The sequence below is a fragment of the Schistocerca nitens genome, chromosome 4, assembly GCF_023898315.1.
Source record: "Schistocerca nitens isolate TAMUIC-IGC-003100 chromosome 4, iqSchNite1.1, whole genome shotgun sequence".
Classification (NCBI taxonomy): domain Eukaryota; kingdom Metazoa; phylum Arthropoda; class Insecta; order Orthoptera; family Acrididae; genus Schistocerca; species Schistocerca nitens.
In genome coordinates, this window is record NC_064617.1 from 235,357,477 (window position 1) to 235,375,333 (window position 17,857).

The 17,857-nt window shown below is 42.0% G+C and overlaps 1 protein-coding gene and 1 non-coding gene across 4 annotated transcripts in view; both read left to right on the forward strand.

Annotated features, from left to right (window-relative positions):
• Positions 1-6,395: 6,395 nt before the first annotated feature.
• LOC126253283 (integrin alpha-PS1) overlaps positions 6,396-17,857 on the forward strand; it is a 618,322-nt gene continuing 606,860 nt past the window's right edge. For all 3 annotated transcript variants that reach the window (XM_049954507.1, XM_049954508.1, XM_049954509.1), the window contains exon 1: positions 6,396-6,653. In XM_049954507.1, the coding sequence (XP_049810464.1) occupies positions 6,466-6,653 (188 nt within the window). In that variant the 5' untranslated portion in view covers positions 6,396-6,465. The remainder of the gene's footprint in view (positions 6,654-17,857) is intronic.
• Positions 13,936-14,008, forward strand: Trnas-cga (transfer RNA serine (anticodon CGA)). Its single transcript has one exon. It is a non-coding gene; the product is annotated as a tRNA-Ser (tRNA).

Below are 17,857 nucleotides of genomic sequence, written 5' to 3' on the forward strand. Positions count from 1 at the left end.
GAAGGTGAAATCAGAGAGAGTCGAGCTTACATGGAAGCTTACCAGCAATCGTTCTGTCCGCGCACAGTTCGCAAGTGTGTTAGTAAAGTGAGAAATGACAGAGGTACACAAAATATCCGCTACCACACACGAAAAAGTGGCTTGCTGAGTTTATTTATTATTTAGCCTATGGCACCTAAATACAGTTGAATGTTGAATTACATTACGTTGTTGGTAAACACATTTAATCTATGTATATAAATCGCAATGTCCTCACTGACTGACTCGTCATCGCTCGGCCCAAACCGCTGAGAACAGGAAATTCAGATTTGGAGACGGTGTTGATATTATATTATAAGTGTCGTCTAAGAAGGTTCAAATGGCTCTGAGCACTATGGGACTTAACATCTATGGTCATCAGTCCCCTAGAACTTAGAACTACTTAAACCTAACTAATCTAAGGACATCACACAACACCCAGTCATCACGAGGCCGAGAAAATCCCTGACCCCGCCGGGAATCGAACCCGGGAACCCGGGCGTGGGAAGCGAGAACGCTACCGCACGACCACGAGCTGCGGACGCGGAAAGGCAGAACTACGTTTCTAGCATTTGTAGACTTAGAGAAAGCTTTTGACAATGTTGACTGGAATACTCTCTTTCAAATTCTGAATATGGCAGGGGTCGAAATAAACCTGGTATGCTGAGGGAATTAGATTAGGAAATGAGACACTTAAAGTCGTTTCTGAAAGTATTTGTATGGAGTGTAGCCATGTATGGAAGTGAAAGGCTATTTACAATTTGTGTAGAAACCAGATGGCAGTTCTAAGAGTCGAGGTGCATGAAAGGGAAGCAGTGGTTGGCAAGGGAGTGAGACAGGGTTGTAGTCTATCCTCGATTTTATTCAGTCCGTATATCGAACAAGCAGTAAAGGAAACAAAAGAAAAATTGGGAGTAGGAATTGAAATCCATGGAGAAGAAACAAAAACTTTTGAGTTTGGCTGATGTCATTGTAATTCTGTCAGAAACAGAAAAGGACCTGGAAGAGCAGTTGAACGGAATGGCCAGTGTCTTGAAAGGAGGATATAAAATGAACATCAACAAAAGCAAAACGAGGATAATGGAATGTAGTCGAAATGAACCTGGTATGCTGAGGGAATTAGATTAGGAAATGAGACACTTAAAGGAGTAAATGAGTTTTGCTATTTGGGGAGCAAAATAATTGGTGATGGTCGAAGTAGAGAGGATATAAAACGTAGACTGGCAACGGCAAGGAAAGCGTTTCTGAAGAAGATAAATTTGTTAACATCGAGTATAGATTTAAGTGTCAGGAAGTCGTTTCTGAAAGTATTTGTATGGAGTGTAGCCATGTATGGAAGTGAGACGTGGGCGATAAATAGTTTAGACAAGAAGAGAATAGAAGCTTCCGAAATGTGGTGCTACAAAAGAATGCTGAAGCTTAGATGGGAAGATCACATAACTAATGAGGAGATATTGAATAGAATTGGGGAGAAGTTTGTGGCACATCTTGACTAGAAGAAGGGATCGGTTGGTAGGGGGCTTCAAGGGATCACCAATTTAGTATTGGAGGGCAGCGTGGGGGATAAAAATCGTAGAGGGAGACCAAGAGGTGAATACACTAAGCAGATCCAGAAGAATGTAGGTTGCAGCAGGTACTGGGAGAAGAAGCTTGCACAGGATAGAGTATCATGGAGAGCTGCATCCAACCAGTCTCTGGACTGAAGACAACAACAACAACAACAACAACGGGGACATAGAGGACGAAATTTTTAAGAAAATATTTCGTTATATAGAAAAATTGTTAAAGCTAAATCTATGAAAACTGATATTTCACTTCTCGGTCAGAGATAAAGAAAATGTGTTAGGGGATGAAAGTTTCTATTGAAATATCACCACAAGAGCGCAAAAGCCATGATTAAGGAAAACCTCTACCGCCTGCTACCAGTATCGCTTTGCGATCAGAAGTGCATCGGAAAAGACCATGCTTATATGGCCGTAAGTAGGGTGATAAGTTTAGAAAGTGTTGCATGTTATATTTGACATAAAACTGTGTTAAAGAAAACAAAAAAAAATCTTTGCAGACCGCACAGTCTATGCGAACGAAGCATCGGGCGCTAAGCTATTTCTTGTATGTATTTGACAAAGATTGGGGTTGCCATCAGGGATTCGTCATAACCCCTGCCTACATGCTCTGCCACTGCATTCTTCCATGATGTGATGGGTGGTCTGCCTCGGTGAGCCGTAGTCGTATACTGGCGAGGACAAATTTTCCCGTTTAAAAAGTGAACCTGCATGTCGTCCATGTTCTGTTCTTTGTCGATTGACAGTTGAACATACCTCTCGGGGTTGATCAAACGCGGGCGCTGTCTCATTAATACACGATAATAACTGGCATGTTGCTGGGACATTCTGGAGTCATTTTCTCCTGCAAGAATTGGTGATGTTAACTCCGGCGAGACTGTTTGCAAGTGCAAGAAGAGAATGCCTTGAACGAATTCTGTTGATTCTGAGATTAGTTATGTCAGAATGCACCGTTAGTCTAGGGTTTGCTAGGACCTTGTTGTATTCCCTGATCCAGACTTCCTTCTTTGGCAGATTTGGGGGTGATGTGTGACTCAGAACATACAACCAGATAGCGGGAGTAGATCTTATTGCTCCCGAAATGATACGCATAGTATTATTAAGCAAGACATCAAATTTGTTTACATGACGCTGTTTATTCACGCCTTTGCCGGTAGGATGTTGATGTAGAAGAGACGGTAGTTGTAGTGGTTCTTGAATTGCTTGCAAGTTTATGGACAAGGTATAGCAATCATATAAAACCATCAGAAACACCCACTGCTGTCTCAGGGATCACTGCTTTGCCGTAAAGAAAATATGTCATTCATAAAAGATATGTACAGGGTGGTACTTATAAGTTTCCCTGATGCAGTTTCGGGGGGGGGGGGGGGGGCTTTGTGGGAAGCGGAAGAAGCAAGGTTAGATGGGAAGATCACATAACTAATGAGGAGGTAATGAATAGAATTGGGGAGAAGAGAAGTTTGTGGCACATCTTGACTAGAAGAAGGGATTGGTTGGTAGGGGGCTTCAAGGGATCACCAATTTAGTATTGGAGGGCAGCGTGGAGGATAAAAATCTTAGAGGGAGACCAAGAGGTGAATACACTAAGCAGATTCAGAAGGATGTATGTTGCAGCAGGTACTGGGAGATGCAGAAGCTTGCACAGGATAGAGTAAGTAGCATGGAGAGCTGCATCCAACCAGTCTCAGGACTAAAGACCACAACAACAACAACAACGGGGACACTGAATCGCCACGGAGTATGTGGCCAGCATGAAGCGGTCGGGGGTGGAGGGGGGTGGGGGAGAGAAGCCACGCAAGCTTCGCGCAGTGCAGGCATCTTGAATCTACAGCCATTACGTACACTTATCACGGGGAACACAAACACTAGGAAATAAAAGTGAAGTACGAATAAATAACTCAGCAGACAACAATGGCTCTCTCATACAGAACTGTCAGCTAGGTGCCAGTAACACTGCCTACCAGCCAAAGCCTTCCGACATGTACGCCTTATATAGGGTTGCCATGACTAGCTGCGACCTTGTCGGGACACTGTGAGATGGGGATGTTGAAATTAAGCAAAAAATTGATTTAATATAATTATTTTTTCATTTTGAATATAATTACATGGAATTTGTTGCTGCAGAAGTAGTTGGTACACCACATTTTTCAGAAGAGTTCAACTTTTATAGCAAGTCTTTTTACCCTTCCACATATTGATCCCGCGCAATTCAGGTTCTATTTAAACTGGCACTGTAAGACTGATTCCTCAGTCCCTGGCAGCAGTCGATTTCTTTCTTCAGTGCACTGAGACGGTATCAGAGAAAATATTCGTTCCATTGTGAAGTTGTGTACGGGAATAGTGAACAGATACTCGCATAATTTTTGCAGTTGGTATTTGCGTTCAGGATTTTCGGTTTCCGTTTGGAAGTAAATCCACCTTTCCTCCACAGAGCATTTAGATTTACATTCGTCCGAGTCATGCTTAGTTTCTGAAAAGCTCTTCAGATACATATATTCCTGAAAACAATTGTCGCCTGAAATTTCACACCATTTTGAGTCAGGTATATAATAGTGTTTTCAATCATCAACCAGTCTGTGGTTTTAGATAGCATATCCAATCAAATACTTGATATTTATTAAATTAAATAGCCTGTTTCTCTAAGTAATCAACTGCTATCGTACAGAAAACAATTCTTCCGTCCTCAAATTCCGAAATCAAGTTAACTGTTCCTTGGTTAGTTCCAACCCTGTACAACTGGAGAAGTCTGGTATTTTCTAGAATGAAGGTGCTAGATCTAGAAGGTGCTTGCATCGTCGATACAGGATACGCAACATGAAACGTCATCTGTGAGATGACCTTGTGAACATAAACTTGTTGACATAAATAAAGCAACTAAGACTGCATTTACATGTTGCGCTAACAGATGGCGTTACTTCAGTACTCGAGCCAAGCTCATAACAATATTTCGCAAAATCGGGACAAAACTGGGTCTTGTCGGGATGTCAGGGCCAGAAGATCCATAATGGTGACGGTCCTGATATGTCAGGTCGGATGGCAACCCTAGCCTTATATCGATTCAGGACTAGGGGACTTGTCGGAAAATTTGCAGTTGACACATTGTCGTTGCATCAGTTGAAGCTGCTTAGAAGCTACACCTACATCATATTCGCCATCGCTCTAGATACAGCTGTAGAAACGTGCCAAAAAGGCTTGTAGTCCAGTGTTGTTTTTCCAGTCACCAGCTGGAGTCGACAATGCTTAGATAAGACCGAGTTTTACCATTGTTGTTGTTGTGGTCTTCAGTCCTGAGACTGGTTTGATGCAGCTCTCCTCGCTACTCTATCCCGTGCAAGTCTCTTCATCTCCCAGTACCTACCATAGGATTCTTGAAATACGAAACTTTGATTCTCTGCGTTTTTGTTCGTTGAACACTGCTTGTTCCAGTCTTGTCAAACTGCACCTGTTGAGTTTTCAAATACCTGTATATATTAATTATGTAACGCCATGATATATCCAGTATTCGAGTAAGACAGATCCACAGATGAACAAAATAAAATACTACTGCTGCTACCGCTACCCATCAAATCTAGAGGACTCTAGACCAGGGGTTCCCAACAAAATTTTCTAGAGGACCCCCTCTTCGAGCATGATTGGTACCTTGTCATATCACAGTATCAAGTACCTAAAAATGCCAAATTAAGAGTCTTTTTATACGTCATTTATTTTTGATACTTAGAAAAAACATTGGCATAATCATTATTGAAAAAATATTGAGCGGCCAAAACAAAAACTCTGTTATCATACGAAATATATTTTTTATTGTAATAGTATCTTGCGGACCCCTATGGCATAGCTCGCGGACCCCTGGGGGTCCGCGGACCACCTCTTGGGAACCACTGGTCTAGACGATCGATCATTACGAGCTTCACCGAAAATTGCATACACCCGTATTCCATGCATTTCTCATCTTCGACAGAGTTGATATCGCTGAATCTTCTTTTCTAGACAGTCTTTGCAATCCATCAGTCAGTCAGGGGCACAACGCCTTACGCTAATTTCTGTTGCATATTCTGAGGCGGAAGACAATGATTTACGCGCACGCATACTAAAAAATGGCTCTGAGCACTATGGAACTCAACATCTGAGGTCATCAGTCCCCTAGACTTATGACTACCTAAGGACATCACCCAAATCCATGCCAGAGGCAGGATTCGAACCTGCTACCGTAGCAGCACTGCGATTCCGGACTGGAGCGCCTAGAACCGCTCGCCCACCGCATGCATACTAAAATTCATCCAGAATAGACGAACAGTTTTTTTTTTTAATTATCAAGCGTTAATGAGGCTGCGCGATCATATTTCCGAGTCAGTCTCAGATGGAATTATAATTCACGTCCTTCCTAGAATTTCATGCAAGTGAGATAAGGTAGTAGACCAACATTTTGAGAATAGTTTTTCAACACTGAGTACCTCACTACAACTTTGAATATGCTTCGACATGTTTTAGGAGACAGTTGACATAACAAGATTAACTTCTTATCGACGAATACACATAGTAAAGTAAAGACGAGAAGTTTTACGACTTACCTTAAGTGCTTTATTTGTAACAGAATAACCAAATTCCAGCTAAAGCAGCTGCTACTATCTCACTTTTCTGAAAGAAACTGTTACAACAGTGCTGTTACAGTGTTGTACTGCCCGATGTGCTTTGGCCATTCTTGAAGAGTGTTATATTCTCACAACTTAAGCGCTTTGATTCGACTACAGCGCGCTCTACCGGCTGCCGCAGGAACTCCTAACAGCCCGAGCAACACGCAGTTGGAGTTCAGCGGCGGGAAGGGTCGGTTGTGGGTAGGCGGTTTGCGCGGGTGGATGCACGCGAGCGTTATCACCACCGTATCAACATGAAGCCTGGTGCATGTGTTTATCTGAGGATTGTTTTGACAGCGTGTTGCGTCGTCTGCTGCGCGACGTTCAATTTAGAAACGCGTATTCCAATCATCAAGCGAGGTGCCATTGACTCCTACTTCGGATATTCTGTCGCGGAGCATCAGGTTATAAACGAAGCAACCGGTGTCATAGAGGAGAATTGGTAAGTTGGCACAGAAAGTTTACTCACCGTAGCTCGGAGTTGTGTGTCTCTAGGTATCACACCGGTAACAGTGTGAAATATGAATGAACATGAAAGGGATTCCCAGAAACATGCTCAATTTCGAATTTAAATGAAAAATATTTTTTACTTTATTTTTCTGTTTGAATTTAGGGAGAAATTTAAGAAAATGCACATTTTTTGATATTGCACTTATTGCTGTTTACCCACTGGAACTAGAAAAGAGTTGTTTATCAGCGTTCGTTACGAGACGCTGTTCAGTAGCTGTATGAAGAAAGTAAGCAAACGAGCGCCAAGTGCTTAACATTCACAAATTTTTACAAGCAAAATCTATCTGGAACTTTGATCCTGCGGTTTTTCTTCAGATTAATATTTCTCCAAACCAGAACACAGTGTCTCATGAAATATGGGACATGCACTCTTTTGTTATAGTACTAGTAAACTGTTGGCGCTCTTTGCTGTTCTTGAACCCTTAATATGACATAACAGCTCACTTGAAAGTATGTTTAGTACGCACGAGCTGTGCATGTAGAATCAACAGGACATTGAAAAGTAGAGGCCACGCATCAAAATTTTTTTGCTTTCTGAGATCTACTGGAAAAGTTTTTCAAATCACAGTATGATTCAGAAATTATCACCATTAAGCTGTAAAAAAATATATCACACCGTGCGTGTTTAAAGAAACAACGTGGCTTGCTAGACAGGCAGTGAATACAAAAATTCAATGACGGCTTACTTCGACTTTCATTAGACGTCAAATTAATTATTTGGCTTCACGTACCACTCCGTTGGCTCCGATTCTCTGGAGGTCAGAAAGGATGCCAAGAGGTCAATGTGCCTTGACTCAGATGCCGAAAACAGAACGCGACGGTAACCTGTTTCTTATCGCTAACTACGCCAGACCGTCCTCGTTTTTCTTGGGAAACAATTTTAATATGCAGACCTGATGACTAGAGAGCGTGGCAATGATATCTTTTACGTGTAAAATGTATTTGAAATCGTTTCTTGCACTTTGGTTATTATGATAAGGTGCCTGCACTCACAAGTCGCGAAAATTTTTAAATTAACGTTCTCAGCGTCAAATTGTAAGCTTTCATACAAACCTCGGCCACATTTCTAAAGAATCATAGGAAAATCCAGATAGAAGATAGACCGTGAGAGTGATGTAATGAACAAGCACACGGTTTGTCTATGTTAAGTTTTTCCATGATGTTTCACTCTCGAGATTATCACCAAGCGTAATCAAGATCACGGAGATCGATTTGTTTCGTTTTTATGCCTTTTAAATATCGATCAGAATTGTTTGCTTTATAGACACTACTTACCCACTGCCATTTGTGAGGAATACATAAAACTTTTCTCATATAACATTGCACTTACACGAATGATACTTGCTTGGTACACACATCGTGGAATCCGGGGAAAAATCGTACTTTCTGAGACCTGGAATGCGTACTCTCTTTTGTAAAAGCCCATGACGTGTATCAAAATACTTCATTCGGGAAAGCAACATTTCAGCAAAGACGTAGGCAAGTCTCATATTGTACAGGCCTATTTTAAAACTATAATTTATTGTGTAGCCGGCCGGATGACTTAAACATCCGTATTCGTTCTGCTGAAGACTACATGAGATACTGACTACAGTTTGAAAAAGTTTGGCTTGATAAGGGTCATCGCATTGACATCGCTCTGACAGACTAGCACTTCAAGAAAGAGATGCAAGTATCTATTCAGTAAGATGATGTCACAGTATATAGTAGTCAAAATTTCTGGGACAGATGTAAATTTTCATGTCTTTGTCTTATTAATGTGCATGAATGTACGGAGGAAAATCGCGATGCATTGGACAGTCACTTCTATTTAGATGTTCCTATTTGTACACCTTTCTGTGTTGTTGCTTATTTGAGATCAGCAATTCCTCGAATGAAGATGATGATTAACGACCTGGCATGATGCATTACAATTACGTCATTTCAGACTGATTAAGTGAGTTTCGACTGAAATGCGGTTCGCAGAAACTGAGATATATTTTTAGATGCGCAGTGCAACGAATTGCTGTATATATTTCACACATGTAAAAATTCTTGAGTGTTACGATTTCTGTTAGTAGCATGTAACCTGGTATATAAAGCCACATCTAACACTAGGGCAGTAGATGTTTTCCATTTTATGCCAAAGGCGAAGAGAGCAGGTTTGAGTTGTACTAAATCCTTTTTATTCTGACATTCCTCTTCGAGTAGATAATATTACGATCAATATCAAAATTTAGAAGACATCATCGATGTGTTTTCGAAAGTAAACATGAAAGTCACTAGAAACAGACTGGCGTATAGTCTGCGGCATACTTTGGATAGGAAAAACTGGATACGTTTCCAGCGTGTTGCTATATACCGGGTGATCAAAAAGTCAGTATAAATTTGAAAACTGAATAAATCACGGAATAATGCAGATAGAGAGGTACAAATTGACACACATGCTTGGAATGACGTGGGGTTTTATTAGAACAAAATAAATAAATAAATACAAACGTTCAAAAAATGTCCGACAGATGGCGCTTCATCTGATCAGAATAGCAATAATTAGCATAACAAAGTAAGACAAAGCAAAGTTGATGTTCTTTACATGAAATGCTCAATATGTCCACCATCATTCCCCAACAATAGCTGTAGTCGAGGAATAATGTTGTGAACAGCACTGTAAAGCATGTCCGGAGTTATGGTGAGACATTGGCGTCGGATGTTGTCTTTCAGCACCCTCAGAGATGTCGGTCGATCACGATACACTTGCGACTTCAGGTAACCCCAAAGCCAATAATCGCACGGACTGAGGTCTGGAGACCTGGGAGGCCAAGCATGACGAAAGTGGCTGCTGAGCACACGATCATCACCAAACGACGCGCGCAAGAGATCTTTCACGCGTCTAGCAATATGGGGTGGTTCTAATAAAACCCTATGTCATTCCAAGCATGTGTGTCAATTTTTACCTCTCTATCTACATTATTCCGTGATTTACTAAGTTTTCAAATTTATATTGACTTTTTGATCTCCCGGTATATGCTAAAAATGAAATCAACAGATGGTGTACGAAATGACGAGATTCAAGAGCAGCGGAAGTGAAGAAAAATACGTAGAAAACGATTTCCAGCAGAGGAGACCTATATTACGTCATTCAGGTACAGCTAACTTGAAGCTAGAACGACTAATATGAAAAAATGTGTGCTACCTTATAGACTCAAGGTTTCTTATTGCAACAGTGCATATGGAATACTTGAAATAATTACGTTTACAAATCAATAGCACAAGCTGTTCTGAGCTACTATGTATCGACCCATGCTGAAACACCCCTTAGGAGTACTTGGTAGTCTCGACGGGAGGCAGTGCATCCAGTCGATAGTACAGATGGCGAATACTGACGTGGGATACGTTATTCCACGCCTGCTCGACCTGTTCACGTAGTTCTGAAAGAAAATAAATATACATATAATAAATTTCAAAGTTCCTGTTCGGAAAGACAAATAAATGGCAAATACATTTAGCTTAGAATGAAATTTTCACTCTGCAGCGGAGTGTGCGCTGATATGAAACTCCTTGGCAGATTAAAACTGCCCGCGAAAGGCAAAGGTCACGATTTCGAGTCTTGATCCGGCACACAGTTTTAATCTGCCAGAATGTTTCACATTTAGCTTAAATTTTTAAAATACTGTACAGTAAAATTGTCTTTATCACAGCCTATTAATGTGCTGTTTTATTAATTTTTATTTTTGTTCTCTTGGTAATAATGTCTTTCCTCATGAGTATCGAGTTGAGAGACCAAGGATGCCGCGTGGAACACTTACTGAATCAACCATTATCAGACGCCTTGGATTTTGCAGCCCATGTTCACTGACTTTACCCATTCCGCGTTTTTCTCCAGAGAACGTAGCCATGGTGTTTGACGCTCTTCACCTGTACAAAAAGAGCGAGGCTCGAATCCCAGTCCATGTTCATATTTTTCTTTGTTTCTCAATATCACTCCAGTCGAATGCCGGAGAGATTTCTACAGGATGGTCACGGCTGTTATTCTTCCTCATCCTTGTCTAAGAAAACTTGATTTGAATCTTAAACGGGACAGATGTAGACGAGGCTGAACTAAAAACCCCAGTGCCTTGCTTATATAATATCCTGCAGCAGTCAGCGATTGGTTCGACTCTACCCGAATTAGCGAATCGCTCTGGTGCGCAGCTGCGGGTCTATGGCTTTGTCTCATTCATCCTTTGTGACCCTTCCACCCACAAAGGACCTCCCCCAACGTACCGTCTGTTTTGCATTGGCAGTACTTTGGCCAATTTCTGTGTAATGCGTGACAAGGGGGGTTGAGTGTTTGCCGCTGCAGTCGTCGTCAAACAAAGCACCCCCAGCTTCCCGCATCTCGCTGGCGAGTGTATTGTCTTTCCAGCCGCCGTCTCTCGATCATTTGGAGTAACACCCAAGTAAATAGAATGAGATTTTCACTCTGCAACGGAGTGTGCGCTGATATGAAACTTCCTGGCCGATTAAAGCTGTGTGCCGGACCGAGACTCGAACTCGGGACCTTTGCCTTTCGCGGGCAAGTGCTCTACCATCTGAGCTACCCAAGCATGACTCACGACCCGTCCTCACAGCTTCAGTTCTGCCAGTACCTCGTCTCCTACCTCCCAAACTTCACAGAAGCTCTTCTGCGAACCATGCAGATCTAGCACTCCTGGAAGAAAGGATACGGCGGAGACATGGCTTAGCCACAGTAGATCTGCCGGGAAGTTTCATATCAGCGCACACACCGCTGCAGAGTGAAAATCTCATTCTGGAAACATCCCCCAGGCTGTGGCTAAGCCATGTCTCCGCTGTATCCTTTCTTCCAGGAGTGCTAGTTCTGCATGGTTCGCAGAAGAGCTTCTGTGAAGTTTGGGAGGTAGGAGACGAGGTACTCGGGGAACTGAAGCTGTGAGGACGGGGTGTGAGTCGTGCTTGGGTAGCTCACTTGGTAGAGCACTTGCCCGCGAAAGGCAAAAGGTCCCGAGTCTCGGTCCGGCACACAGTTTTAATCTGCCAGAAAGTTTCACCCAAGTAAGTAGTTTTGAGTCCCATATCTTCCAATATGTTGTGCCTCACTACACCACATGTTTCATAGGACACAAATTACTGTTGCCGTGCACTATGGTTGTGTAATACACGTTTACATTCAAGCCTGGCGAAACATTTTCCCGTGACGTTTTTATACATCCTCGGTACTACACGACGTGTTCCTCAAAAAGAATTAATTTGTATATGGCCTCAAATTAAAAGAGATTAAACTGGTTGTGATTGGTGATGATGCTCAGATAGCACTAACGTAAAATTCATAAAGAAGGTCTACCTTCACGGCCAATAGTAACGATGTCGGCACACAGACTGTGCTTTCGAACGTGAAGTTGAGCGTGCGGAGTTGAACGTGCTGCAGAACACTCAATAACGATGCGGCTTCTGCATATGGTACGCGTGCCTCAACGTGCCTTATGTGACCGCGGCGCGCTCCAAGGGCAGTTGTTGGCTTATCTGCCTCACAGATCACGCAGTTTACAAAATGAACGGCCGTAAATATCGTACATTACCTCTTTTAAAATTCACATACCCTCCCTTGTCCATATGCTAGTCATTTTGCTCTGTCTAGTACTCATAAATGAAAACTTCAATATCCATGAACATGTTATAAGACGAAAGGGAAGGCACCATGTCCCGTCAATAAGGACATCGGCTTATGAAAGTTCCATTACACGTATTGCTATACATACAAATTTTTTATATTTCCCCAGGTTAGATACAAATTATTTCATCATTCTCACTTTTTAGTAAAATCTTAAGAACATTCTTACTTGATGACTGTTCCTGCACAGTAGCAGAATCTTTGCATCATGTGAACTATAGAACTTGAAACAAGAAAGTACAAAATATATTACTGCAAGTACTACAAGCTGTTTTGTGGATAAAGCCAATCGAGCAAACTCACTCCTCAGAAAGAGCGCACTTGCATGTATAACATCGAATATTACAGAATATATTTCTAGTAAGCTAATAAAGTATCAGAACCTCTTAGAAAACGCGAAGGTTAGCAAAAAATATTGGGATCCAGTGAGACACGAACCAGAAACACATCCACTTTTCTACGCATTACGCCACACCGAGCAGGAATTATTTACAACACATTCTGTATTACCAGCTCTTGGAAGCTTTAATCGTAGACATGTTGTTAACAGATATTCAATTACAACAAATTTACCAAGAACGCATTTTTGATGGATCCTCCATGTGCCATTGCCTTGGAACAGCATGCTTTCATACCACACAAGTTACAATACTTCTGTAGCCATCCATATAAAGTTTCTCGTCAGTTTATTACAACACGTCATACAATTAATGACGGGTTTTCGGAATATGCTCAATTTGCTGGTGCTTAGAAACGGTATATATTTGTATAATATGGGCTTCAACTGAAAGCCAATTGTCGTCTCCCGACTGTGTACTGAAGAGGGATGACGTCATGTGATGTAGGTATCACTCTTTCCGCTCGAAAAGACTTTCGAATGTGTTTTGTCAACACGATGCCATCAGAAGCCCGACAAACTGTACGTTCAACGATCACATGCACGGTCCGTGTGCTGATGGCTTAAGCAACATGGGTGCTCCTACATATAATTTAGGAAACATTTTACTTCAGTGCTGAGACCATTGTTGGGCAAACGCTCAGATTATATACGTGTCTCGGCCGATTTCATCAATGCAGTAAGGTCTATCCTTCTAAGCAGTTTAGTTAGCTTTGAAGGAGTAAACATTTTACAAATGCCCTTGTAGCAGATTCTTTGGCACTAACATCTCTGCGTTGTTTCTCCAGCCTATTTTATTTTCAGCCAAGAACATTTTGAGTAGACTGACGGAGTCGCCGCGGGCAGCACTCTCTCCCCCAGTGGCCAACTTTTCTATGCAGGACTTTGGAGTGAGTGCTGGAGTCAAAGGCTCTTAAGGTCCCGAGTTCGAATCTCGGCCCGGCACACAGTTTTAATCTGTCAGGAAGTTCCATATCAGTCCACACTCCTCTGCAGAGTGAAAATCTCATTCTGGAAACATCCCCCAGGCTGTGGCTAAGCCATGTCTCCACAACATCCTTTCTTCCAGGAGTCCTAGTTCTGCAAGGTTCGCAGGAGAGCTTCTGTAAAGTTTGGAAGGTAGGAGATGTACTGGCAGAAGTAAAGCTGTGAGGACGGGGCGTTAGTTGTGCTTGGGTAGCTCAGTTGGTAGAGCACTTGCCCTCGAAAGGCAAAGGCCCCGAGTTCGAGTCTCGGTCGGGCACACAGTTTTAATCTGTCAGTAAGTTTCATATCAGCGCACACTCCGCTGCAGAGTGAAAATCTCATTCTGTGTATAGCGTTGTTTAACATTGTAATTAACTAGAAACACAGTTGCACTCTAGAATTCATTATTGTAAGCGTCATTTCTGCTTGAGCGACTAGAGCAGTGGTTCCCACTGAAATATAGAAACTAAACGATTCGATTCTGTTTCAGTGACGAAACTAAATTATTTTCAAAATATCATTGCTATTATCGCAATTTTTAAAGACTTCAGTATTGATTATATAAGTTATTAGTAATTACCTTTTCTCAGTTAGTAGCACTAATGCGGCAGAGGTTACAGGTTCCTCACATACTCCACTCACTATACACGTATGTTTTGCTTTGTCCCGTACATCGCTAATGATGAAAGTGAGAGATATATGTAACAAATGCTAAATATCTGAAGTTGTACATAGTACCCGCAGTAGTCCAGAAATTGCTTCATTACTCGCTTTGAAACAGGTGTATGAATTAATTAACAGCAGGACACAGCAGTAGCTACATAAGGACTATTATAGTGCTGTACACAGTATTATTATTATTATTATTATTATTATTATTATTATTATTAGTGGCTGTGGTCAGACACAAACAATTAACAGCCTTAATTCTTCAAATTTCTGCCAGTTCAGCAGTCAGGAGTGCAGCAATGAATTGATTTACGAACAGTAAGTATAATTCACGCATTTTATCTGGGGTTGCTTTGTGTAGGTACAGCAAGTGGTGTAACTGAGAGGAGTAATGCAGGGAAAGTGTGTTTTGTAACAGGTGTCGATCTTCACTGTGGTAAGTTCGCAATTCTTATCTGAGAAGATGTGGGTAGCACTTGAAATGCACCTCGAATTCCTTCTTCATTCTAAAACACACACACGCTACATATCATTCTTCTTTCATCATTTTAAAAATGAAAGTGTACCAAGAAAAGTCTTTCATTTTATAGTTTATTTTGGTGCTAAAGTTGGTGATAATGTGGGGGGGGGGGGGAGCGGGAGCGGGGGCACTAGCTAATTGTCTGATTGCACTCAGGGTAATGGCTTAAGAAAGGTTGGGAACGACTGGACTGGAGGCTGGATGTAGGCCGGATTACTAACTGAGGGCTGTATTAGCGACAGTTTAGTGAGTTTTATCAGCAAAACACCAAATTTCTGCCGCCATTTTACGTGTTGTATCAAAAGAAATTTGTGTTTTAACATGTCCTGAACGAGGAAAGCATGACCATAACATAAAAAAAGAAAAAAAAAACACGAGAAGTAGTAGAACGCATGGTAGATACAACACATACAACCACTAGCGTCATGTGAGAAATAAAATAGATAAAAACCCACTTAAGGGGGGTAGGACGTCAAACGGGCCGACTCGGAACAGGAGAGGCACCACAGGACGTTTTGATTTCCACTGTCTATACTTTTACAGATAAATTCATAAAACTTTGTCAGCGTGACCAGAAAGCATTCACAACTCATGCTCTTAGCAGTGGAAGTTCAAAAACATAACAAAATAAATTTTTTTTACATGTGAAATTTCATCATTTTTTTCACTCACTGTTGGCAGCATTTGTTGCTATAGGTACACTTTTCTTCATAAGTAAGAGAGATTCTTCGATGAATTGTGCACTGCTGATTAAATACAAACTCCTTAACACAAAGCTCTAGAATTTTCCAAATCTATTAAAAACTGTGGTAAAAATTGAGATAATTAACTATAGAAATTGAATTTTTTTCTAAACATGAAGTTTAAAATGTAACAGCTCATTCATTTTTCCATAAATTAAATAACTTCCAGAGTTTCATACGCATGTAAGTATAGTTTGCATGCTGTGCAAAATTCATCCAAGAATCTTTCTTACTTATGAAGAAAACTGTACCTCTAGCAACAAATGCAGCCAATAGTAATTGAAAAAGGGATGAAATTTCACGTTTATAAAAAAATGTATTTTGTTATGTTTCCTAACTTCCACTGCTATGAGTGTGAATCCTGACTGCTTCCTGGTGATGCTGACAAAGTTTTATGAATATGTTTGTAAAAGTATAGACGGTGGAAATTAAAATGTCCTGTGGTGCCTCTCCTGCTCCAAGTCGGCCCGTTCGACGTCCTGACCCCTTTAAGTTAAGATAGCACGAAAAGTGCTGAAAAGTGTTTGGTTAGAACAAAATTGATCAAACGGTGTCTTGCATAATGCGAAATTTCTCTCTCTCTGACTGTACTAAATTTAAGGTAAATGCTGTGTTGCTTCTCGTTACAAGGCACCTTTCCGTCGTCCTTCACCGGTTCTTTACCTCCAGCGGACGAGACGTGAAACGTCGAACTTACCTCTTCGTTCTTGCCGAAGGGTAAACACAACAGGTGTGTTGATGTTTACACGAGTACCGCCACTTCACTGAAAACCGGTGAGTGACTGAGAGTTGTGCCGTATAGCACGGGAGTTGAGGTGGATCGTGTGGTAGCCGGCCGGGAGAAACTGGCCCACCCTGTCGTCTCTCGTGTTACGGGTTTATTCATGGGTCGGCGTGCGGCTAACTCAGACGCCCCCTCGCGCCGTCCGTATGCACCGAGACAAAGGAGCGGGCCCCAGCGCGCATGGGCGGCTCTGTAATGAGACGAAGAAAGAAGAAAAAGAAGAGGTAGCCGGGGAGGCGACCGGGCGCCGCCCTTCTCGACGGGGTTAACTCTGAGCGCTTGTGCAACTCGCCTGCTCGCTCCCTTAGCACTTGTTGAAGCTCACAGCACAGACGCGTTAAATTGTCACGGATTCTGAATCGTCTGCGCTTGTTCGTTTCCAATTTTAGGTAACTAGTAAAACAGGTTCAAACATCTGATTACCTGCAAATTAATTGATGTTGATCATGGAACACCTTTATGGTTTTAACAAAAGCTATTTTCTCAGGCGTCTCAATGTTTATGACGTCATATATCCTGAACCGTGCGTCGTAAGTGATATACCGGGTGATCAAAAAGTCAGTATAAATTTGAAAACTTAATAAACCACGGTGTAATGTAGATAGAGAGGTAAAATTGACACACATGCTTGGAATGACATGGGGTTTTATTAGAACAAACAAAAGTTCACAAAATGTCCTACAGGTGGCGCAGGACAGCAAAACTGCTACCGTGACGGGTGAGAGGTACGCCGATATGTTACAGAATCGCATCATCCCCAGCCTGGCTGATAAACACCTGCTGGAACGTACGATGTTCATGCAGGATGGCGCTCCACCCCATATTGCTAGACACGTGGAAGATCTCTAGCGCGCGTCGTTTGGTGATGATCGTGTGCTCAGCCGCCACTTTCGTCATGCTTGGCCTCCCAGGTCCCCAGACCTCAGTCCTTGCGATTATTGGCTTTGGGGTTACCTGAAGTCGCAAGTGTATCGTGATCGAGCGACATCTCTAGGGATGCTGAAAGGCCGGCCGGAGTGGCCGTGCGGTTCTAGGCGCTTCAGTCTAGAACCGCGTGACCGCTACGGTCGCAGGTTCGAATCCTGCCTCGGGCATGGATGTGTGTGATGTCCTTAGGTTAGTTAGGTTTAATTAGTTCTAAGTTCTAGGCGACTGATGACCTCAGAAATTAAGTCGCATAGTGCTCAGAGCCATTTGAACCTTTTGATGCTGAAAGACAACATCCGACGCCAATGCCCACCATAACTCCGGACATGCTTTACAGTGCTGTTCACAACATTATTTCTCGACTACAGGTATTGTTGCGGAATGATGGTGGACATATTGAGCATTTCCTGTAAAGAACATCATCTTTGCTTTGTCTTACTTTGTTATGCTAATTATTGCTATTCTGATCAGATGAAGAGCCAT